At 37.8% G+C, this 25,750-nt stretch overlaps 1 protein-coding gene across 2 annotated transcripts in view; it reads right to left on the bottom strand.

The window, feature by feature from the left end:
• JAK2 (Janus kinase 2) overlaps positions 1–25,750 on the bottom strand; it is a 99,920-nt gene that overhangs the window by 8,609 nt on the left and 65,561 nt on the right. For both annotated transcript variants that reach the window (XM_072404221.1, XM_072404220.1), the window contains 11 exons: positions 23,331–23,488; positions 13,242–13,353; positions 12,971–13,157; positions 11,940–12,067; positions 9,750–9,884; positions 8,538–8,625; positions 6,729–6,856; positions 4,671–4,809; positions 2,919–3,070; positions 989–1,139; positions 752–888 (listed from right to left, as the gene is read on the bottom strand). In XM_072404221.1, coding sequence (XP_072260322.1) covers positions 752–888; positions 989–1,139; positions 2,919–3,070; positions 4,671–4,809; positions 6,729–6,856; positions 8,538–8,625; positions 9,750–9,884; positions 11,940–12,067; positions 12,971–13,157; positions 13,242–13,353; positions 23,331–23,488 — 1,515 coding nt within the window. The remainder of the gene's footprint in view (positions 1–751; positions 889–988; positions 1,140–2,918; positions 3,071–4,670; positions 4,810–6,728; positions 6,857–8,537; positions 8,626–9,749; positions 9,885–11,939; positions 12,068–12,970; positions 13,158–13,241; positions 13,354–23,330; positions 23,489–25,750) is intronic.

Genomic DNA, 25,750 nt, shown 5'->3' with positions numbered 1-25,750 from the left:
GGTCCTCAGAGAAATTTCCTTCCGTGAAACCGGTCCCTGGGGCCAAAAAGGTTGGGGACCGATGCTATAGCTGGTTACAGTTAACACTGGGAAAACATTTTTTAAAATGTTAGCAGAATGTCCCCCTCCCTCCTTCCATATTATTATTATTCCATATTAATAATAATAATAATTATTCCATATTACCCTCTTTCTCTAGCCTACTCTTTCAACTTGACTATTAATCTCTCTGGATAATTTCTAATGCTTGTATTTGTTCTGTTATGGTATGATGTATCTGGATCATTTGGCATATATGGTGCTACCAATAGCCTTGAGACTGCTTTAAATATTGTGAAAAAAGGATGTACATGCAGTTTGTGTATACGCGGTTTTAAGTGCCTTGATATTCATGTATGTAAATGGGCAATGTACTCTTCTCCACTGGTTGGCGACCGCTGATTTAGAACATATAACTGTCTTTCTATAGGTTTTACTATAAAAATCAAATTGGGTAAAACTGGTCTAAAAAAACACAATAGAAACATAAATGAGTTACCTTTTTAGTTATTTTTAAGCCTAACAGTTAATTTAGAAAACATTAACACAAGGTTGGCAAATAATGATAATGAATCTAAACAAGCCAGCACATACACGAGGTAAAGGGTACATAAATGGTACACAAAAGGGTACATAAAGTTGGAAAACTGCTCTAAATGACCCAAGTTTACACCAAACATAGAATGTTTGAGGTTAACTTATAAGCCTGTACCTTGCCAAGTTGTTGCAAGAATTTAAGATGTCTTTCCTCAAAATGAGTTGGATCGCGGTCCTCAAAGCCTCCAGAAAACCCAAAAGCACCGACTCTCAAGTTGGGTAGTAAGTCAGTTTCTGCCAAGAGTTCATAATCTGTAGAGAAAGAGGGGGAAAATTAACAGAAAATTATAAAAGTGAAAAAAAACCTTAATCAATGTGGTACAGTGACACTCTGCTTACAATGGCTTCATACCTGGAGTAAACAAGCTGTTTAGTTCCCTTATAACAGTTCGAAATGAAGGCCGGAAATCTGGCTCATAGTCCATGCAACTGTTTATTAAATTGGCAAGTTCAATCCACTTTGGTGTTGGAAGCTGGTGCCTATCTTCATAAAACTGCTGTTTCTATTTAAAAATACCAAAAAATCTAATGAATCAATGTATAATAAGTTTAAAAGTTATTAACATTTCCTCACACATTCTCCAGCACTATTTATAATGTCATCGAATTGGAGAACCCAGAAGACAGTATAGGGCTACTGACACCAATTTTATATTGAAATCCAGCTCAGTCAAAATATTGGCCAAGTATATAGACAGGGTTGTCTGTTGTAGTCAAACACTCAGTCCCAGTGGTGTTATCAGAGCAATGCAATCCCCCTAAAAATAAAGGTTCAAATCTCAGCCAGGACACTAGCTTCTTAAAGTTGCATGTTCGCCCAGTGTTTGTATGGGTTTCCTGAAGGTATTCCTGCTTTCTCCCAATTGCCAAATACATGCAGTTAGGTTTATTGCCCTGCCACCCCAGCAACAGCAACGCAGGTTGGTGGGCTTTTCAGCGCGCAATAAATGCATAACAGTAATAATAAAAATAAAGAATTCGCTCAAAAGATGAAGGTCTGACGGCTTATAAACTGGCCAGGATACCAACTGGAAAGAGTTTGCATGGGTTTCTTTCAGGCACTCAATTTCCCTCACACCTTCAAAAACCTGCAGTCAGTTTAATTAGCTCCCCCAGATGTTGCACTTCAAAATCAGCAGAGAAACCATAATGCAGCATAAGCTACTGAGAGTGAACTGGATGCATGCTAGTACTAATTAAAGAGTAAAACTAAATAAAGAATTACTAAAAGCACATCTAGGACACTACAGGGTGTGCCTGAAATCTTGCACATAGAAAAAAAAAAAAATAAAAAAAAATTTGAACACCATGGTTAAATTTTTTTTTTTTTAAATATTTTGCAGTTTTTTATTACTCGATTAAAAAGACATTTTCAATAACACAGAAATCTGATTTTTTTTGTCTGTGTCCTTCCTGCTTGGTTACTTAAAAACCTTACAGTCTACTTCTCTTCCATCCAAAATAAAAAAAAATCTCATAAGAAAAACATCTCATAGTCAAGGCTTAGTAAATTAGCATTCTAAATGGAGTTCAAAAGCCTGCACACCGTTGAACTTTAATTCTGATAAATTCTCTGCCAACGGGTAATTTATTTGACTGAAATTTTAATATTAAAATAAGTATAAACTGGCAGTGTAATCACAGGTTAAACCAGTTAGTCCAGGTAATAAAGACCTTTTTATTAACCAGCACATACATTGGCCATTGCTTAGATGGCTGTTGGTTATCTTATCTCTGTTTTAGCTCAGAAGCATATAATGTTTAGGTTTTTTAAAACTTTCTTACCCCATCTATGCCTATGCTATCTGTCCAACTAATCTATGAATGGTATAGGTACCTTATGTCCAGCTAATGTTAACAAGGGTCCCTCCTCAATTTCTGCTGCAGCTGATGCTACAGGAACCTGTTTTGCCTTGGGGAGACTGGGGCAATAAATACTGTTGAACCTTTTATATCACACTGTATTAGAGTGATCTTAGTTGACATTAGCTAATAAATTCAGAGGGACGTTACTAGTTGATTATAGTATGTCATATTTACTAAACCACTGGAACACATTTCTGTACTTAGGCCAGTCAAGTGCGCCCTCTGCTCTGCTATATTTTACACCCAAAATCAGTGCTGGTGACTGGACGTTAGCACCTGAAGCTGCTAGGAGGTTTACATTTACTAAAGAGGTTTACATTACTGAGGAAAGTCTAGAAAACTGGAAATAAACTCAGGTGTACCACAGTAATTACTTTTCTCTTGAATTTCTCTTTTAATCGTCATGAATAACTTACCATTTGAGAATCCAGTGCACTCAGGGGTTTATCACCACCACTGCAAATTTCCCATAATGTGGTGCCAAAACTCCACTTGTCTACCATAGGGCTGAGATTTTTTGGATTGTCAATGCACTCAGGAGCAACCCAGGGTATACGTTCCAGAAGAACTTAATAGAAAAATAAAAAGAAGGTTAAACACATGCATTATCATTCGTCAAATCCTATCCAGAAAGTACATTTAAAGTAAGAAAGCAGGGTGATTTGAGCATGAAGGGGTCATATAACATAAATAAAACTAAAATATTGAAAATAAATTCTTACAGAAATAAAAAGGACTTATTCTCAAGTAATTTTAGGTACACATACTTACAAAATGCAATTAGAATATATGACTACATGTCTTGGACGTCCATGAATGGCTGCATGGCTGTCGCTGATCCTATCTAGCAATAATACTTGTCAACTCATTTATCTAGTATGCAGTCAGTGAAGTCAGAGAGACTTAAAAATAATGACAAGCATTCCAAAATCTGACAAGACTTGAAAGCATACTTTAAAGTGTTGATGCTGGAGTAAAAAGATGACACCCTGGTAACTAGCATTTTGAGAAGAAAACAGCAAAGGCATCCAAATATTTCTCTCAAAGTAGGTGACATTGTTCCAGTCACCTACATAGCAAACATCTCCAGGAAAACGCTGGAAAAAGGGAGTAAGCAAAAAACAGAGAATTCCCAGAACACTACAGGTCAGCAAAAGGGATAGCACGGAAAAGGAACCAGTTTTGAGGTTTAGAATTAGTCCAAATGAGATCTTGGACTGAGTTCTGTAAGAGATGAGTGACCAAGATGCTTCTGACTTTGAAAATCTTTGAGAACAGTCATGAGACAAAGAATGTAACCAAATTTAAATTCTAAGGTTTTTGTAGTAAGACATAAAAAAAACAAAAAAACATCCAGTCCTAATATGAGGTAAATGCAACCTCAGATGAACAACATCAATCATTTTACACTGCACTATAAATTATTTAACAAAGATTAAGTCAAAATTCAGAAGCAGTGTGTGCAAAATTTAACAAACCCTTACCTCGTCTATACGAATTAAAAGGATAAGTAGCAGCCAAGTGCTGCTGATCAAAAGCACTTGACTAACCATCAGAATTTGTGACCACCTCTCTAAAAGTTGGTGTGAAGCATTCAGGTGTGTGTTAACACAATGACAAGATGGAAAGAGATCAACAATACAATGCAGCAAAGTAATTGTTGTTGTTTATTATTCCGAGAAGAGGTATTATAAGTCCATCAGTCTACAGTGAGAAAAACTATTCACAAGAGGAAAACATTCAAGACAATTGCCAATCTTCCAAAAAGTGGGAAGAAAAAAAAGCTACATAGGCCTCAGTTAGTATGGTAAAGTTCACGACTGTACAATAGAAAGAAACTGAATAAGTATGGCTTATTTGGCAGGGTTACCAAGAGAAAGACTCTTCTATCTAAACACAAAAAAAAACTAAAAAAAACATTGCAGCAAAGGTGTATCTACACAAATCACAAGACTTCTAGGACAATGTCCATGTTTGTTGAAGTTTTAAGAAAAATATAGTTCTTATCCATTAGGGTTTAGATTAGGACAGTGCAAAAGGCCATATTCAATTCTAACTAATCACATTTCAGTTACAAAAAACACCTACCATCTAAATGCTATAAATTTCTGAGTTTTGCACTGCCTGAATAAAAAAGCGTTTTAATCTTGAACAATTGACACCCTTACTTTCTTTTGGCAGGACTGCAATACTGATTCCTGGATCACTGAGCTTGATGAAAGCAGGATTTCCCGTCTTCCGGTCTTCTTCTCTGATCAGCAGAATGTTCTTTAAACAAACATTGCCATGTACTAGATTTCGGTCCTCCTAAAATATGAAAACAGGAGTTAAATATGTGTAAAAAACAGCCAATTCACAGTTCTAAACCACGCTTTTATCGAGATGGCTGCCTTCAAGTAGGGAAACAGTGCAATAAATTGCATGGTAAGTTAGTAATGGGGAAAGATAAGATGCAGAAAGACCACAGGCAACGGCTGGGGACTAGTTATCTCCACTGTGCTTGTCTTTTTTGACACAGCTTCAAAGTTCATTTAGTCTTTATTATTAGTAGTATACCAACCACCCTATTGTGCAATTGGTTCATAGTAACTTAATTCCACACTTGTTCCAAGACAATTTGTTGGGTACTGACAGCCCAGAATTTGTCTTTTGGCAAAAACTTTGTTACTATACATCAAAAAAATTATTAATATTAATAATAAAACAATAAAAAACAAAGTCTTTAAACTACAGATAATGCTTCTTAAGGCTGGGTACACGCGTGCAATAATTGTCATTGGAAAGGATCTTTCACGATCCTTTCTAACGACTAAGGACTGCACTGCTGTACACCGCTGCACGCTCACCCCCTTCACTTCCATTAGGATCGTTCACCGTCCATTGTTCATGGATCCACTAGGACGGTCATTCGGACGATGGGCGCTGTACACACGCCAGATTCTTATCGGATATCCGCTCTGAGCTGATTATCGGACGAGAACCATTGCAAGTGCGTACGTAGCCTTAGAAAAAGTGAACCATCTGGGGTCGAGTGAGGTTACCAATCAAGGTCACCTTGAAACACCAGTTAGGAGGGTAGGGCTTTCTGTTTATAAACACTGATAGTGCTTTAGTCTGGTTTTTAAGACTGTCTCCCCAATGTCTGTTAAAATCCCTGTTAATGTTTGATAAGAATGTATCTACCCTCCAATCAAGATATATATATATATATATATATATATATATATATATATATATATATATATATATATATATATATATACATATACACACACACACACACACACTCCCATTCTAGTTATGTGAAAAAGGGTTGTTGTATCTGTTTATTAAACTCCCCCTTTTCAAAAATCCAATACATTTTCAATCTTCCTGTACTGATCTGACAACAGTACCTGCTGCACTGAAATACAGTCTTATCAGCCCAAGTTAGCTGAAGACGGGGTTGTTCTCTAATTCAAAGCAGGGCAGCATACTAAGGGGACAGTGATGCTTTTTAACCGTTTCCCTGCCAATGACATATACCACACCTCGTAGCACTGACAAGGTTCAAATAAGGTAGGCTGTGGGCTTCAGTGTACACTGATCTTAGTGGCTGAAAGGCACCGGATCACCAATAGGTGCAGAGAAAACGTGGGGTATTTTCATTGTATCCCATAATATTTTGGAGTTTGAATGTAAAAGATTTGCAAATATATTATTCATAAAAAGACCCTGCTTCTGCAGCATAGGGGTTAAAAAATAGTACAATGAGCAAGAATTGTTATCAGAGGAAAGGAGTGCTTATGCTAAAAGGCTACAGTTCTATTTTGTAAGACTTACATGTCTTCCTAATATACACATGTTCTATAATGTGAGAATGTCTGATGCTACTGAGTGCTACTCACACCAACTGACTGGTGTACAGGTTGTAAAGGGGCTAGTCCACAACCCAAAGCATGCTCAAACCAAAAATCACAGGTCTGTTGTAGATATCTACAATTAAGCCTTTGTGATCAGACTTTTGTATTTACTACATTCAATATTATAAATAACAAACAGGCAAACATAACGCATTAACCTTGCTTATCCTGTGATCAGGATTAATGTGTAAATAGAGCAAGACAAATTAAAATTGTCTTGGACATGCATGAATGACAAACTTAAGCGGTTATAAAGCTACAAAAAATAAAACAACAGTTTATTTAAATTAGCAGGGCTTACAAGGAAAAATGTAAAATACTTACAAGAAAATGCATAGCCCATGCCAACTGTTTTGAAACTTCCAATTTCCACATAATATTAACTGTGTTCTTCTTTTTCTTCAAGTAGATATCCAGTGACCCAAACTTTGCAAATTCTTGAACAAGAATACCTGAGAACCAAAAAAAAAAAAAAAAAAAAAAAAAAAATTTGAGAAGATTTACAACAGACATAACAGTTGTAAGCGGTATTTACCTACATTCTTTAACTATCTTATGGGGCTTCCTTTCAGTGAAAACATGTCAAACGCTCACTAAAACTACTCACAGGACAGCTTTTTGATTATTTGCAGCTGCATTTTTCTCAAGCCCTTTCCTACTTCTAAGTCTAAATTAAATATTTACGTAAAACCATGAAACATTGCATATCTATATTAGATCCTCAACCTATCAATAAATTCTCGACAAACAACACGTTTGTGAGCAAAAGAGGAAATTATTAATTGTGTTTCATATTTTATTACTCAGGGAAAAAAATGATTGGTTACAAATGATGATGATTGTATTTCATCATTGTATGATTGTACAAACGTACATATTTTTTTCTCTTTCCTTAAATGTTTTCTGAGTTGCTATACGAGATGCAACCTCAGCTTATAGCATTTTTCTTTCTGTTACAATTGTTTTGTCCTAGCGCGATATGATGTATGCATATTTTCAGGGTTGCAGCCAATGTATAATCTTAATGTGCTTACAATGCAGTACACTTTAATTACTTTTTACCATTTTCTCTCTCATACCTTCCGACCCTTTTATTAACCAGAGCATTTTTACACTATAGGCCTGTTTACCTTTGGTTTTATTTAAAGCATACCTAAACTCAGAAATGTCAGTTTACATAAAAGGGTAGACAAGCAACTTGGGCATGCTCAGAAGGAGCCTTTTCGTTAAAGGGGAAAACAATTGAAGATGCGCAGTAAGAGCGGCAAGTTTTTTTCCAAACTACGTCACCCAATCTCGCGCTTGCAGAAGAGGTGAAGATGGCGGCGCCAGGGGCACGGGCTTGGAGACCGTGGATTTTTTTATCTTCCTCTTTAAGACAACTAGGCTTTGTATAGGCAATAGTGTTTTCTTTCTATAGGCAATAATCTTTTGCAAAAGTTATTTTATTTACGAAGATAGATACACACATGCACTTACATATACACAAAAATTTTATTTAATATAAATTGTGAGACCTAATATTACATTGAAACTGTATTACTGGTACCAAGTATGGCACATTTATGGGGGTATTTTTATGGTATGAAAAACAAAATTTATATATAAAAAAAAATGTATATAAATACATTTATATACATAATTATGTATTTATATATATATAAAAAAAAAAAAAAATCAGCAAAACAAAAAATGCTAAGGGCAGATGGGGAGTAAATAGTTTAATATGCCTGATTAGGTTGACTAAGGTTTTTTTTATAGTGTTAGTGCGTGTTATGACCTGTTTTATACACTCCTGCTTACCCGGCTGATGTTCTGATTCTCTGCCTTTATTACCTTCTGTTTGAATAAGGGCAGCAATGGCATTTTACATAATCACCAAGTGTAAGGTCCAGTTTAAGGTCAGAAGCTAATACCTGCTGCTGTAATAAGTATTGCAAGCAGTGGCAGTGAACACATTAACAGAACAGTTAGCATCTCTGGACTGAAGAACATTCATTTCCATTTCCATTTATTGCCTAATATTCACAACACTAAGGTTTAAAAAACATTTTTAGCAAAGTAAAAATACTGTATGTTAGAAGCTAAATGGTTGAATAAAAAGTACACTAAAAAAAAAGAAATGTTACTTACTCTCATCTCCACAAACACAGACTCCATAATTCAAGATCAAATGCCTGTATGAAAGCTGGCTCATCATGCTGGCTGCCTCAAAGAAAGACTAAAAACACAAAACAAAACAATTTGGAATCAACAACTTTTTTTACCTGGCCTATTCATGTCTGTCTGATACATTCTCAATGCTCTAGCTTTCACCGTGCACCATCAGGGGGTCCCAAGTTAAAATCTCAGAGCACTGATTACATAGAATCTGTATGTTCTCCATGTGTTTATGTGGCAAACCACATTCCTTCAACCTCCAAAAAATATACTTGCAAATCCGGTCAGTTAGCTTCACCAAAATTAGTCTTGGACATACAAGTATAGTAGGGACATTAGATTCCAAGCTCCTCTGAGAGACAGTTCATACATGACTATGGACTCTATAAAGAACTGTGAAAGAGGTCAGCTATGAGTGTTTACCAAGATGTGCCCTTGCAACAAAAAATAGTAAACATATTATTAAGGCAGAAAAATGCCACAGAAATGTGCCAGAATATCAGACTCGTTTAAACTAGATAATTTTTTTTTTGTTTTTTTTTGTTTTTTATATACTTAGGTCATACTTTCGTTTTCAGATAACTGTGTTACCCCAATTAGTTTTAGTATAATGCTGGATCCATTTTTTTTTTCTTTGGAGAAATCCTTAAGCTGCTGTTCTCTTACACAGACTGCCTTCTAACTGCTTCCCAAAAAAGCACATCAGAACTAAAAATAAATGACAATCTTTTGTAAGTTCACTAATTTCTTTTCTTTCAGTTAGGTACAGCATTTTTGTGACAAAGCCATATAAACACTCTTTCTTTTCTTAGGGGGGCAATTTGTAACTAATAAATAATGCCTTTCTCATTTTTTTAAACAGCCATTATTAAATCAGATGACATTTTGTGTCAGGCTTCTGTATCATGGATAGCTCTCCTGCTCTATAGAGATACCAGTAATGACCTAGTGACTGAATTAGTAAACCACTGCACATATAAGCCCTGGTTCACTAGGTAAAGAAGCATAAACAAATTAAAACTGAGTGGTGTAGTTTAGTGATAATAAAATACTGTTGCATTTCTGTTGCATTTCCTATACACACACAGACAAATGTTATCTATTCAATTTCCTAAAAAATATTAGATGAAAACAAACTTCTGTTTGAGACTAAAACAATAACAGCTCATTGAAGTAAAAGCAAACCTCAGAGTAATTTCTATGCGTCTTATCCAAAACCTTCAGTAGAACTTCTGTTTCATGAATCTGATTATAGTCTCCCGTCTCTTCACGTTTGCCTCGGAATATCTTGGTAAATGTTCCTTGACCAAGATTTTCCAGCTGTAAACACATTGTAGCAAGGAAAACAATATACACAAGTGATTACCATAATTATGAAACTTGAAATGTTAAGAAAACACCGCAAAACTATTTTCAGGACCAAGTTTTTTTTACAATCAGTTAGGGTAAATTACAAGCAAATGTATTTGGCTTTCTATGCAAGCAGAGGAGACAAAACATCACAATGTTTGATTGTTCAAACAAAAAGACCTCATTTTATATTAAACAAGTGGTTTGTAACATTATGTATCCTATGAACTTTAACATTTTTGCATTAGGGCTTTTTCACAGTTACTGTGAATTTACTGTGGTGCATTACATGAATGAGAGCAAAAATGGCTCATTATGACATTTGAATAAAATGAAAAGAAAATACAAAAAGAATTTTGTATGAAATTAATTCAAATTTTGGGACAAGGGAATCTGAAAACCTCAGGTTATGCGGTTACCTTTTGGGGTATGAGACAATATAATTGGTACTGATAAACAAAAATATGTAGGACAGCCAGCAGTAAGCCCTCAACCAGCATGCCTCAATTTCACAGCAAGAAGCTCAAAAGATCATACACAGGGAAGGCACCTCAATTTACATCTGATAAAAACTGATTTTACAGTTCAGTTATTAAAAAAATATTATTTGATTTACCATCCACTGAGGGACACAGGAATTGGATACCTCTGAGACATCCAAAAGCGGCCCCACCAAAGGGTGAGCCATAGCAAACAAAAGACTAACGTAACCAAAAGGGAACTGGGGACTGTCTGCATCTCAAATGTCTGTCTGAAGGACCTTTAAACTATGGGGGAACTCTTTGAAATGACTTTCAGGTCTTCAGGGAACCCCTATATCCTCAGCTCACAGTACATGGTGGTCAGTAGGAAGAATGCCTACTAAATTGCTGGCCATTGTGAAGGCTGCCAACCTTACAAATAGTCAAAAAATTATTGGTGTCATTTATATCAACCTGAGAGTCAAAAACTGCTCATTGCTCAAGGAACCCTGGCTGGGAAACACTATATGCATACTGACTGGATTTGGATAGAACAGTCCTTCCAGAGTGTTACCCACCACTGTAAAATCAACAAAATCACCTTAAGTTCCAAAATGTGACCTGGATAATAAATTATATGGAATTATATCAGAAGACTGTGACAAATCAAGTGCTGATAGAAGCCACTAGGGCTGTGGACAGATCAACAGGATTCTGCAGGGAAAGGCATAGAGGAACAATTGCAACCTTTGTGGCCAAAGTCTGTAATCAAATAGGTGAGGTGCCATTAAAATGAAAAATTGATAACAAATGTCTAACCACAATGACAAGTTTTACCATATTGCATACTAAGTGTGGGGTTTGTGGATTGGACATCATTAAAGAGACTTATCACATAACAAACAGTGCTGCTCTAAAAAAGGAGTTTCTCAACACATTCTAAATGTCAGCAACATATCACAAATGTGAAACATTTGTTTTTGGGCCACAAACTGTACCCTTTTTTACCAAAACATAGTGGCAGGTATAAACCACACTTTTCCTTACCGCATGAAGAGTCAAGCTGACACCTCTTACAGACAATTCTTACATATTTTCCCAAAGTAACCAGATGTTGGCCTACATGTTTTACCTTTTTAAAAACTGGACCCAATTATTTATTGATAGTAACTATAAAACTTAACATTAAAACAGAACTCCAGGTTAACAGTTAAACAGATTAAACACAAGTGATTAGGTTTAGCTTCTAATATTTGACTTTCTGGTCAGCCAGGTTTATAAGCCATACATATCTACAACTCTGCTCAGCCAGATGGATCAGATCACTGTTTTATAATTCAGCTTTACAGCTCCCCATTCTACCTCATGTTTACTGAATAATAGGTCAGTATCACACTCACTGTATTTTGTTCAGTAAGCAGCAAGGTGAGAAGCTTATACAAGTTTGTAAGAAGGAAGTTTGTAAATCTGAACTATTGTAAATAACTGTTTAATACCTTCTTGCCTGGAGCCCTGATTTTTAGGACATATAAAGAAAAGAGAAAGGACCAAAAATTTTACATACATAAGTGAGATCTTCACTTCTGATCTTGTGAAAGACCATCTGATTCACATTAGTGTGCCGCTGTAAAGAAGGCGATAATGGGACGTCGGAAACTCTGTTGCTTCTGAAGATATTCAGGTTTGATTTCTCTGAAAAATGAAAATCCTCTCATTTCATATAAGAAATCCTCTAATTTCATATAAAGAGAACAGATACATCACAGGTAAATGTGACATTTTCATATTTATCAGGGGTTGGAAAATGAATGAGTGTTAAAATTTGACAGGTGGCCTGGCCCAGTATCGGATAGATGGAGAGTGTTTTTATGAACCCATATAAGATAAGTGTAAAAGCAGGCCAGAATAAAAAAAAAGTTTGTCCATGCTTGATCTATATTCAAATATACCAGGTGCTGTTGGGGTGTGGAGTATGATTTAGCACAAAACGCAATAATCCTAAAATTTTGAGAGGTCTTGGTCAAAAGCCTTGTAAAGTAAAAATAAATCAATGCTCAGTCAGATTAATTTCACGTATTGTTTTATAATTTGGCACTTAACTTCCCACCAGCTATATTTTATGTGCCTCGGGTGCATCATTCAACTTTTCAGGAGGATGCATCAAGGAACTGAATTCAAATGGCAACCTAATGAGATGGTTATATAATTGCTGAAATATTCACTAGGCGATTAGTGGACATCTAATAACAAAAACATTCTCTGCAGATTATAATGTCAATTTGTATCATAATGAACACATTACGTAATGCTCATGTAAACTTGTGAGAATAGAACTTTGAGAGCTCTGGCTGCAGACTTGTTTTTAAAGGTGTGTGATTCGGCTTTGTCATTCCTGTCCTTGCTTTATCATTTAGTGGGTCATCCTAAACAAATATACAGTGCAGGCCTTTACATATTTTTATATCACCATAAACATGTTCCTTCCAGATCAGTGTGCCTTTAAAAAACAAGTCTGCAAGAGCAGCTAACATATTTCAATCCCAACAAAATTCGTTAATGGTCCAATTTTATTTAAAAAAGTTCACCATGTCTGACCTTTGGCTTTAGGGGGGCAACATCGGGTAAACTGAAAAATGATGCCATCTGAGCGGACAGTCTCCTTTTGGTAGCAGTTTAACAAATCTTTTAGAGTGGCAAAATTTTTCTTGGCACCTCGTAGGTTGTATTCCCCTGTTGAAGTTTTTGTTATCAAGCAGTGTTTATATTCTGGTACTCCTGCACGCTGAAAAAAAAAAATATACAGAAAACTAATTAAATCAATGTAATGAACTCACTGGTCCTTAATGTTATAAACCATTTTAATTACCTCCACTGCAAATGTCAGAAAGTATTTGTTAAATTCTTTAGGACTGCATCGAAGTATGAAACTTCCTTTCTGGCTTCCTGCCTTTTTGAGCTTGTCAATGGCTAGTTCCATCCTATGGATTAACAGGGTTGGGGAAAATAACATCATTATTAAACAAGTTTATCAATAAAAAAAACTGCATATTTTCATATCTAGTAAGCTGTTCCTATTAGTTCAAAGCCATTTCTGAAAAATAAAACCTAGTTGTTAGGATAGTGACATAATCTGCTGTCCAAAGCAACCATTTAGAAAATGCTTTATCATGAAATAGTGTTTTAGTACCATTTGAAAGAGAAAATTACATAACAGGAAGGCTGAAATAAACATTCAATATGGCCATTATTAAACAACTAAGATGGTTCAGAATTGGAAAGAAATTTCATGAAATTACTGTTTAAAGTATTACATACTTTTTTTTAGTTAACACAGCAAATTCTGGATCGTACATTGGTACAAATTTATATAAACACATTGCATGTCCAGGTTCTCTTTATGGGAATGTGATATACTGTACACAAATTTACTGGTGTGAATTACAAGGAATGGTACTAAAAAATGGTTTATGGTTTGCTCTGTCTAGAGAGCTTCTTCCTCCATTTATTTGGGGAATCTGCCACATGCTGTTGTGCAAACTCCAAACAAACATGTCTTCTTTGTTGTTAAGGAATTGTGTTTTTCTGTTTACTCTTCCATAATGCCCTGCTTTCCAGAGTGTACAGCTTAAAGAGTCCTATCAATGAACAGATTTTTTTTTTTTTTAACTCCACTGTATACAAATGTACGCACACACACAGTCCAACGGGAGACAAATTCTTTTACAGGGCAATGTAGATAGGTCTCAAACCTAGGCTTACAGATTCATATTTATTTGCATAAAAATTACCTGACAAGACACTTGTCACAAGCCTAATATAGCAGCTAATGCCTCTCATTCCCCAATCCAGCATCCATACACAAACAGGTATTGGAAAGTGTTGCATTAGAATTGTGTGACAATGTGTTGGAATCAGTTGCCACAAGATTAAAGATACTGGCTAGGACTGAGAGACTTAATTACCACTTAACCATTTGACTCTAAATCACATAGTACTCTACAGCAGCGGTCCGGCGGGAAAATTTCGGTGGTCTGCGGCTCTGGCTGGTGTGCCCCCAGCAGGGTCAGGTGAAGGACCCCACTGGGGGGGCGCACCGGCCAGAGCTGCGGTCAATGTCCCGCGTATGGAACGCAGGCTCAGGGCGGTTGGCGTGTTGTCTCTGAACACAACCCTCCCACTCTTTCATTGCAGGATCATATAACACATTTTTAGGATGATATCATATCTTACTCTCTACTGCTAACTGGCAACAATGTCCTTAGCTAGACTGTGCCTGCTAACTACCACCCACTACTAAAAACACAGTTTCCAAAGTCAAACTGATGTAGCTGGAAGTTATGCAAACGCTGGCAACACATCAGAAACAATAAAACTGCTATTGACAGAAGTTCACAATACACATTCATAATACATGGTTTGTCCAGCGTATGTACACAAATTTGTACTGCCACATCCCAAACTATATTATTGAGAATAGGAACCAAAAACACTATGGGACTTTTCAGGCAGATATAATCAAGCAAAACATTTCTTAAAAAGACATCATACATTTTATAACATTCTAAAAACATGAAACTGAATTTACAATGATGTAATATTCAATGGTGGAAATTCATTTTCATGGTTTTATATGTTTTTAGAATGTTACAATAAAATTTGTAATGTCTTTTTAGGAATGGTTTGCTTGACTATATCTGCCTGTAAAGTCTAGTCTTGTTTCTGTTCTCAATAGAGGTTAACATTACAACAGTTAATCAAAAGCAGATAATTCTCTGTCTCAATTAAATTGTACAAAAAAACTTTAACAGTCACTGTTAAAAGTATTACTTGTGGGGGCATGGCCACGCGATGGAGGAGTGAGGACGTGCAGGCACTGAGCTCCCTGTAAATGGCGGCATTGATTTATCCAGCTCCAGCATCCCCAGCCTGATGCCCCGAGACACGAGGACTCCGAGACAGGTCAGCAAGCAGGGAGAGGCAGCGTTGCTCCGTTATTTACCAACCAGCAGGGCTGAATCCCAGAGTGGGCCGCGATCCAAGATGGTGGAGCCGCAGCGTGCATCTTCCAGCGGGCAGGAGGCTCCACTGACATGCAGGACATCCCGACTAGCCCTGCTTCGCTCTCCTTCTCTGCTATTACCAGCATTTCAGAAGGCTCTCTTGACAGAGCTGGCGCTATACAGGCACTTCATGCTAAATTGTCCACCATGAGGTCAGTACTCTCTTCTTTGCCTACTAATTCAGACCTAGACAGCATGCTCTCAAGAGTTGAGGCCTCCATGCAACACAAATTAGATGAGATCCAGCAACAACTTACCCCTACTACCACAGTTAATGCTCTGGAATCTTCCCATACTTTATTGGAAGCAAAAACAGTTAGTCTGGAGTATACTGTCTCTAATATGCAGATGCAGCTAACTTCACTTTTCCTGCGCTCAGATGATTTGGGAAACCGTAGCCGCCGCAACAATATTAGATTGAGAGGCATTCCTAAAGCCACATCTGGTGCAGATATACAGGCCACAGTGGTGGCCATTTTTAATGATCTTCTGGATCGCCCGCCTACTAATGAAAACTTGATAGACTGGGTTCATTGAGTGAGTAACATGAGGCCCCCATCGCGTAACCAGCCTAGAGATGTGCTATGTAGAGTGCACTATTTCACACAAAAAGAGGAGATTTTGAAAAAGGCATGGCAGAGAGGTGAAGTGACTTTGATGGAGGTACTATCCAGATATTCCCTGATGTTTCAAGGCAAACCTTGCGTACGAGAAGGTCCCTGGGCCCCCTGCTGGACCTGTTGCATTTTCTTAATGTGTCTTATAGATGAGGCCATCCTTTTCACCTATTGATTTTTAAAGGTGGAAGCACATTTTTCCTACATAAAGCCCAGTAGCTGCCGGAATTATTTACTTTCCTTGGTGCAGATCCTATCCCTATACCGAATTGGCTGGAGTTTCCAATGGAAATGGAACCACTGCAAAGTAGCTCTATTCGCCGCAGCTTTCCCAGACCTCCGCAATCACCTAGGAGCCAAGCAGACCACCCAGGAATTCCATTGCATCATCAGAAAGCTGAAGTGTTCCTATGCCAGTTCTAGGGTTTACTACGCTGGTTCCTCATGGCCACAAAAGGCTTCTACCACGTTTCCAAGTGGAACGGTAGTTTTGTGCCTGTGCACATGCCTTTGTTTTATCTGCTAGACAATCATGCCGTGTTTTTTACAGGTTTTCTCAAAGGGACCCTGACCTTCTTTGAACTATATTTTACACACGGAAGGTCCTCGTTGTGACTCTGTTCTACCGCACTACCGGGGACTGGTAACTAGTCTCCTCAAGCTCGATCCGGACACCGGAAGATGTTCGAGGTCGCAAATTTACGTTCCATGTCGGGACAATCATATGTTTATTGGTATTATATGTCAACTATGGTGTTCTGTTAACTATTGCACTGATATATCTAATGATTGTACCTTTACATAATGCCGCCCACAGCAGGGAGACCCTTGCTCTCGCGCACTACTTTCCCCCAATAGGGCACTCAGCTTCCACAGAGAAGTTTCGGAGCTAGGTTCCTTGTGTAGTACTACCCATATTTTTTCCCGCAATTTTCCCTTATTCACCTTCCCCCACACTAGTCCTCTCCCGACTTATTTTTCTAGTCTCTTTGAGTCTCTTTTCTCATAGACCAGTAACACAGTCCAGAACATATTTCTAGGGTTCTTCATCTGTACCAGCAAATATGAAAATAGTGTCTTTAAACGCCAAAGGGCTTAACTCCCTGACCAAATGTTCCATTGCACTTACTACCATTACCCGCACACACTGCCATGTAACATTTATTCAAGGTGTTTTAACACCGAAGGGTTTTTAAGTCGAGGGGTGTTAGCATTCTTATTTCTGGACCTTAAAAGACATGCGGTCTGATTATAACGGTCGCCTTTTGATGGTGAAGGGCACGATTGGTATACTTTTGTTAACATTTATGCGCCCAACGTTGATCAAGTGTATTTTTTGGAAGGAGTTCTGGACATGGTGGAGGATTTTTGTGAAGGGGTGAACATTTTTGGCGGAGACTTTAACCTGGCTCTCGACCCTAGTATGGATGCTTAATGAAAATTAAACAACTGCTACATGCTCACCAATTGATAGATATATGGAGGATACAACACCCTACTGAGCAGGATTACTCCTTTTACTCCCCGGTTCACAAAAGGTATTCTAGCATAAATCTCTTTTGGAACATGATATGCTTTCAAATGTACATTCCTCATCCATAGGTACTGCCACATTTTCTGACCATGCCCCGGTTAGCATAACTCTTGCATCAGACATCCTGACACCTAGACCCTGCTCCTGGAGATTAAATGAGGACCTCCTGCAGTCTCCAGATAATAGTCTGCTAATAGAAAAAGAACTGCAGGAATATTTTCTTCGTAACTCCTCATCGGTTCAAAACCCATTGGTTGTATGGGAGGCGCACAAATGTGTTATTAGGGGCCTCCTCATGCAGCTGGGACATAGAGCTAGGATAGAATGACAGGCGAAATATAATGATCTGCTGCAGGAATTATATAAACTAGAAATTACTCAAACATAACCTAACACCAGATCTGGAAGCAACTATATCCCGACTTCGGGAACGCATAGCTTCTTTGAATTTGGAAAAGGCTGAAGCACAATTGACCAAATGTAGAGGCTTCTTTTATGAGTATGCAAATAAGTATGAGGCAGCCTTAGCTCGAGCTATCAGAGCAAAGAGGTCACAGTCCTATATATCTAGTGTATCATCACCTACAGGTTCCATTCATCACTCCTTCAAAGAAATAGCAGCCTCCTTCCTCCATTTTTACCAAAAACTTTATAATTTGAGATCCCCGAAGGACCAAATGCCACCAGGCAGTGTGATTAAGGATTATTTAGAATCCTCCTCAGCAGTTCCAGAGGAAGTGCTGGAAGCACTAGATGCTCTGATTACCCTGTCAGAGTTACAGTCTGCAACTTCTAAAGCTGCGACGGGTAAAGCCCCAGGCCCAGATGGCTTTACTCTTGCATATTACAAACAGTTTATAACTCAACTGGCCCAGCCTTTTTTGGCTGCTTTTACCGCTATTTCTGATGCGAACCCCCTGCCGCTTAACACACTCACGGCTCATATTACAGTAATTCCCACGCCTGAAAAGGACCCTTTGCTTTGTTCGAGTTACAGGCCTATCTTGTTGTTAAATGCCGATTTAAAACTATTCTCTAGTGTTATAGCCCATAGATTGACCCCTATTCTGCAATCTCTGATACATAATGACCAAAGTGGCTTTTTGCCCCATCGAAAATCTAGGGATAATACAGTCCACACTCTCCATATAATCCATCATGTACGATCTAATAACATACCTATGATGCTCCTCTCTACTGATGCCGAGAAGGCATTCGATAGCATAGATTGGAATTACCTTAAATTAATGCTGTCACATATTGGTATCCCCCAGAAGCTGCTCCAGTGGAGAGCCGCTCTTTACTCTAATCCCACGGCAAGAGTGAGAGCAAATGGGGTTCTTTCTGATCCATTTTCTATTACAAATGGGACGAGGCAAGGTTGCCCCCTTTTGCCCCTCCTATTTATATTGATGCTTGAGCCTTTTTTAAGACGCATTAGGTCCAATCCGAATATTGCAGGTGTCTCCATAGGTGACTCTTCCCATAAAGTAGCGGCAAATGCGGACGATTTGTTATTCTACGTGAGGTCGCCAACAATTTCCATCCCTAATCTACTGAAATAGATTAAGTTTTAATTATAAATTCAATTTAAAAAAAACAGAAGCCCTAAACATCACCCTATCACACATATTGGTGGTGCGCACTTTGTCGCACACTTTTCTATTTAGGTGGGCAACAGGCTCCAATAAATTTCTAGGGACATTCATTCCAGCGGACCTCTGCTGTGTGGCTACGCTGAACTTTTTATCACTGCTCAATGTGATAAGACATGACCCGGGATGAATTCTACCACTGCTCAATTGGATAAGACATGACCTACAGAGATAACGACAGAACACGTTCTCCTGGTTTGTGCGCTGTAACATTCCTAAAATGGATGGCATGCACCGGTTATTAAACTTACTGCAAACGCTGCCCATCTACTTACCCACCCTGCTTTTGTTAAGTTAAGTTCTGTTCCGAATTTATACGTTTTACATGGGGTAATGATTCACCTAGGATCAGTTTCAGGATGCTCCGGATGTCTAAATTGCTTGTAGGTATGGCTTTTCCAGGCCCAGTACTCTACCATGTGGCAGTCCATCTGACCCACCTGATTGATTGGTGTCGGCATAAGGATATAAAGGGGTGGGTGGAAGAACGGTGCCTATACATCTGGTGGTATGATTGCCTCCCAGCGCTATTGCTCCAATTAAGAGGCACCCTCTTCTAGGGGAAACTGTGCGTGTGATTACAAAGTTTTTCTGTGACTTTAAGACTGACCTATATCCAGCTGGAGACTTTTGGGAATGGAAAGAATGGGGTAGTTTTTCTCTTCTAGTTGCTGGGCACCAGAGAGACAGTTGCAGGAAGATTACTCGCTACCTGATCTTGGGCCCTGGATTAATAGATCTCTTTATATTACTATATTATTACTGTTCTATATTACTTTCCCAATATTCTGGGGGTACACCTGGATATGTTGAGAGATGGGAAAGAGTTACAGTTATCTTTCTCAGACCAACAGAGAGCAATTACTTTACTTTGGCCATAAGGTGTCTATTAGCAGCCACTACCAAGAAATTAATTACAAAATATGTACGAGATGGAACAGAACGCCGGTGGCCCTAGCTAAAATGTACCCTGCTGTTAGCCCTTTTTGCTGGCGCTGTCAAAGTGTCCAAGGAACACTATTGCATATATTTTGGAACTGCCCGCTCCTGCAATCATTTTGGGGAAAGGTAACAGATATTGTTAAACCACTGACAGATGTGTCTATTTGGGAGCCGGAGCTGGCTTTGCTCCTAGTCTCCACCATGTCCAGAAAGAAATATAATGCATCCCTTCTACGTCACCTTCTGAATTCTGCAAAAAGGTGCATTCCTATTTTATGGAAACAAACAGGGTCCCCAATTATTAAACAATGGATAAATAAAGTTAATGATATTAGAGCTATGGAAGATATATTGGCAACTGACGAGCAGGCTAAAACTAAAAACACACATATATGGTTTTATTGGGAACAATTTATTTGGTCAGCAGAATATCTTACGTGTCAATGATAATTATGCAGATGTTTTGGTAAAGACATTTTATAATGTCTGGAATTATGTATTGCTGTAATATAAATGAGCTATGCATTGTACAATGGGTATTTTTCTTGTCTTGTTCCCTCTAGACTTGTCCCCTCCCCCTGCCCCCATTTTCCAGCCCTTTTTCTCTCCCTGCTTTTTGTTTTCACTTTCTCCTCTTTTTCTTTTGTTCTTTGAAAACAGTTTATATAAAATGTTGACCTCTGGGAGGCCGTCTTATGCAGATGTTGACCAATATTGTATATTGTTGACCAATAGTCATCTGTATGTTTTGACTATGTCATGCAATTTTCTGTAATGTTTACTATTGGTTTTTTGGATGTCAAAAGTTAACAAAAAAGTTTTAAAAAAATATTAATCACCTGTTACTGGTAAAAGATACACACTGCATTGCTCACAGTGCAATTTCCCACCCAACTATCTAAACAAATAGGTGAACATTTTGCACTGCTTTCTGGTGTTGGAGGGAACCCCAGAGGAAGGTGCAGTGTCCGCACTTATGCCTAGTCAACTGCAGATTTTGCCCCTTCTGTCATGCACACATTTTTAACTGACAGCATGGGCAAATGTAAAAGACACGGCTACTTCCTTGAAGGCATCTTTAGCAGCAGCTACAAACTGTTTATTTTGTCAGGACACTGCATTAGAATACATATAGCTACAGGCTTAATTGGAGCAATTACTGCCTTCTCTTGTCGTGATTTACCAGCTGCTTAACATTTTGGCTATAGAATAGGATCTGATGATTTTGCAGTGAGAACACTCTGTACAACCATTTCTTTACCATGGTAACCTACAGTTACACAAGTATAGTTTTACCAGATTAATTAGCAGTTACATTTTTGGCTCACTGAGGAAAGAAAACAAGTTCGGTATGATAAAGAGATAGCAAATATGTTGCTTAAAAGTCTGTTGATCTATCCTTGAAAATTTTCTTTAACCATAGCCAGATACAATGACCAAATAAAGATATCTGTTCATGAAACTTCATAAATAATGAATACATTGTCTAATTCTGTCAAAGAATATTTTGTAAAGGAGTCTTGATACAAAGAACTGCGGCATCCCGTATATTTCATGATTCAAAGTAATTAGAATCTTTCACAATAGTCCAAGTAGTTGTACAAGCTGGATAGAAATGCTTCAATGCCAATAACCCAATAAAAGGCAAACTTGAAAAATGTGTACAATATTTGTAAATGACTGCACTTCTCTACTGTTCATCCTCACATTGTCAGACTGCTGCAAAGTAAATAATGCATTTGCAAGATGGCTTGGTGTTATGGGAGTGTGGGATTGTTTTCTAATCCATGACTAAAGATCTGAATAGGGAAAGCCATGTGTGCAAAACTAAGTGCTCCACATGATTCAACAGCCTGCAGAACCACCTTTAGCAATTTTTGTATAATGTTATCAGTCTCCCACATTGTTGTGAAAAAAGTCTAACCCAACCTTCTTTACAATATTGTGTTTGTGTGGTGGTGACATTTTGATAAGGCTGGGGTCTAGATTTTGCCTGGGCTACTGCAACTGCCCCAATCCTTTTTTTTTTCTGACATTCGGTTGCAGATTTTCTGTTGGGCTTGGGATCACCGTCTTTCTCCATATTTAGCAAAGCTTTTCTATAGCACAGGTGGTCTCACATTTGATTCTAGAATATGTTGGTATACAGAAGATATAGTTCAACAAAATGAATGAAAAATGCCAGGCCTAGTCTTGGGGTGAACAGTGGTAAGTGGCAACTCCTGGGAAGATTGGCAATGGTCTTGAATGTTTTCCACTTGTGAATAATCTTTTGTAAAATTGTGGACTCCAAGTTGCTTAGAAATGTTCTTAACCCTTCCCAGATTGATAGGCAGCAACACTTGCTTCTCTAGGATGGTTGCTGATGCCTTTCCTTCTAGGCATTTTGGTAACACACTCAAATGCTCCAGGCCAGCAAAGGCAAAAACTTCTGCTTTTATAGAGGTGGCCACACATACTGATAAACATATCAAGTTCATTTAATTAGTAGCACCTGGCTGTTACTTACCCTCTTAACTCCTAGAGAAGTGGTAAAGGTGTATCTAATTTTTCACAAGAGCTTCTGCATTTTGCCTTTGACACTGTGTAATATGCCATGTGTTGTTGTTCATGTGAGGTTGAATTTACCTAACTTAGGATCTGCTAATGACCAAGTGAATTTTTTCTATTATGTCCTGATCTGAAAAACCTTAGAACTGAAAGGGTATGGATTATTTTTTTCATGCCATTGTTGGATATTATACATGCCTGTTTGTTGGCTTTCCAGTTTATCCCTTTCTTTTACAATTCAATTCCCACAGATTATCCAGAGGTGGTCTAAACCATTTTAGTGTCCTACATACATTGTCATTTTGTAATAAATCAGTGGGCCTATAAACCCATATTAATCTCTGTCAAAAGGTGACCAGTGATGATGCGGCACTGATGTTACATTATAGGAGAGCATGGCTGAACATTAGGTATTTTACAGATGCCAAGACTATATGTATACTGCAGGCTTTTGGGGGGGGCAGAATAGTTATAGATTATAAGTCTCTTCTACCCAAAATTCTACCTATTTTTTCCCAGGCTTAATTTTTATATTAACTATTTAAAGCATCTGAAAAGAAGACAAAATATATATAACCAAAAAAAAGTTGTGCTTACGAAACAGGGCCATGGCAATAACTCTGGATGCCTTCCAGTACTTGTGGAGGCACTACTTCTTTGCAAAGGTAATGATGTGCATCTGCTGTTAATCTGTAATATCCATCAATCAGTGACACAAAGGACAAAGCTTCTTTTAAAGAAGAAAATTCTACCTCCTGGAGGGGAAAAAAGAAAAAGCAGTCAACATTGGGTAGAACATTTATGTTTTTACATACAATTGCATACAGGGTTAAAAATACAAAATGTAGTAATTTAGTAATACAGTGACCACTTTATTCATCTGTGTGTAGTAACACTTAACTTGAGATTAAATATTAAATAAAAGGCAGTATCATTTGAACCACACCCGGAAGGGCGAATAGTAAAGTACACTAGATGTCCTTAAATTACCTTGAAGATGAATGAACAAAGCCTATACTGATTCTGCACATCTCAAAGCAAATTTTCTGGATGTACAAGATAACCATGTGTGGTCTATGAGCTTTTAAATTTATGAATTACAAGTATTATCCAGGGCCCTCAGACTAACCTGCAAAAACATTAATATATGAAAATAATCTACAAGGCTGTTCCTGCTTTGTAAATTTTTTGAACAGTGGTAAACCACTGGCTGTTTGATTGAAAAGTCCCTCCTTTTACAGAGCATTATGTAAGCAAACTGATGTTTTACATTACATTTATAATGTATGTGATATATTTTTAAAAAGCTGCATTTTCCAAATATTACTATCATTTTATATTTACTGAAAACTGTACCAAATAACATGGTTAAAGTTTTAGGATGTGGGAGGAAACCAGAATACCTGAAGAAAACCCATGCAAACACAGCAAGATAACACAAACTTCATGCATTTTTTATCCTGATCAAGATTTGAACCCAGTGAGAGTGCCAGCCACAATCAAATTCTGAATGAGCTCAGAAACATCTCAAAACTGATGCCATTCTCACAAACCCAAGGACCGTCAACACAGACCCTATAGCTATTAAATCTGCTTGACAGAGAAAAAGTCAGCATTTTAAAAATCTAAAGTGTGTGCGTCCACAGTGGAACCTGAACATATATATTTAACTGATTTGAAAATATCACAAGCCCACACAAATATTTTTTTAGGTTTCTGTAGAAATCAGTAGCAGATCTGCCTTCCCCAACTAAATCTGTGGTAAAACCACAAGTCATCATCTGCCCCTGCTAGGCATCTCCCTGTCCTAGATTTGTGAGTAAGTACTGAAGAAAGAAGTTTTGTTTGGCAGCCAGGCAACCAGTATTTTCAGAAAAAGATCAGTAATGAAAGTTTTCATGTTTCTCCTATGACAGGTTTAATTTTAGGCAATAAAATAAAGTACAGCATGTACATCTTAATAGGAAGGAAATAACGTGTCAAAATACATTTTAGGAAGGAAAAATAAGCTCTTTACAAACAGCTGTTAACATGCAAGATAGCTTGCTGATCTCTGGGGAACAGCATGACACAGGAAACCTGACATTACAATGATCTGTAAAAAAAAAACCTCAATAGCCCAGTTCACCGCATGGTTATCAGTTACACAACACACAACATAAGTATCATTTGCGTCTACACATTATTTGCTTAGTATTTTTTCACCTCAGCTTACATTCCCCCCCCCCCCCGCCCCCTTTACTCAGCTTACATTTTCCCTGTTTACAATACCTATGCTAACTACTGGATTGTTGCTATTGCTTCCCTGATGGTGAAACCTTACAGTGGAACTAAAGAAGAAACTAAAGTTTCAGGCAGGACATTATTGCAGAAATGGAGAGGTGATGGCCCTTCTGTAATAAGCATTCTTACCCTCCCTTAAACTGTCACAATAGGTAATCAGCGCATGTGTTGGTTGCCAGGATACCTGGCATTCCCTGGCTTCAACTGTGGCTGCAGGGACTGAATAAACTGCAGCGCACCTGCGCAGAAGTTATGTCATCCCCAGTCAGGTCTATTAGGATGGACAAAGATTGAAATGAAAAAGAGATGGAACAAAATCAGGTCAGCGCCCACAACTGAATGGGGACATATAAGTATAAACTGGTTATAGTTCCTCTTTAAAGAAGTTTTCCACAAATACATTTTATTTGCTGTTCTCAAAGGGCTTCTCCTCCAGGTTTCACCCGAGTTTTGTAGCAGTTGCCCAGTAAAGAAAATCTGCCTCTTGATTCTTGTTGCTGTAACTTGCCTCCAAATCAACAATGAATCTACTAGAGCCACAAAGTAGCCATTTAAAAAGGCAGGAAAGGAAACATGAGAAGGTGGAAGGTAATAAGCTTTAAGTTGCACTCAGCTCTAAACATAAACTACAAGGTTGCATACATATATGGTGAAGTAGTTACGGTAATGTATTTACATATTATGAGTAAACAGTAAAATACACAACAAGCATTTCTTCCATCTCAGTGTGTATA

Source organism: Pyxicephalus adspersus, chromosome 3, assembly GCF_032062135.1.
Source record: "Pyxicephalus adspersus chromosome 3, UCB_Pads_2.0, whole genome shotgun sequence".
In the NCBI taxonomy this organism is placed as follows: Eukaryota; Metazoa; Chordata; class Amphibia; order Anura; family Pyxicephalidae; genus Pyxicephalus; species Pyxicephalus adspersus.
Note: the sequence above shows the minus strand (reverse complement) of the source record. Positions and strands in the feature narration are given on the sequence as shown.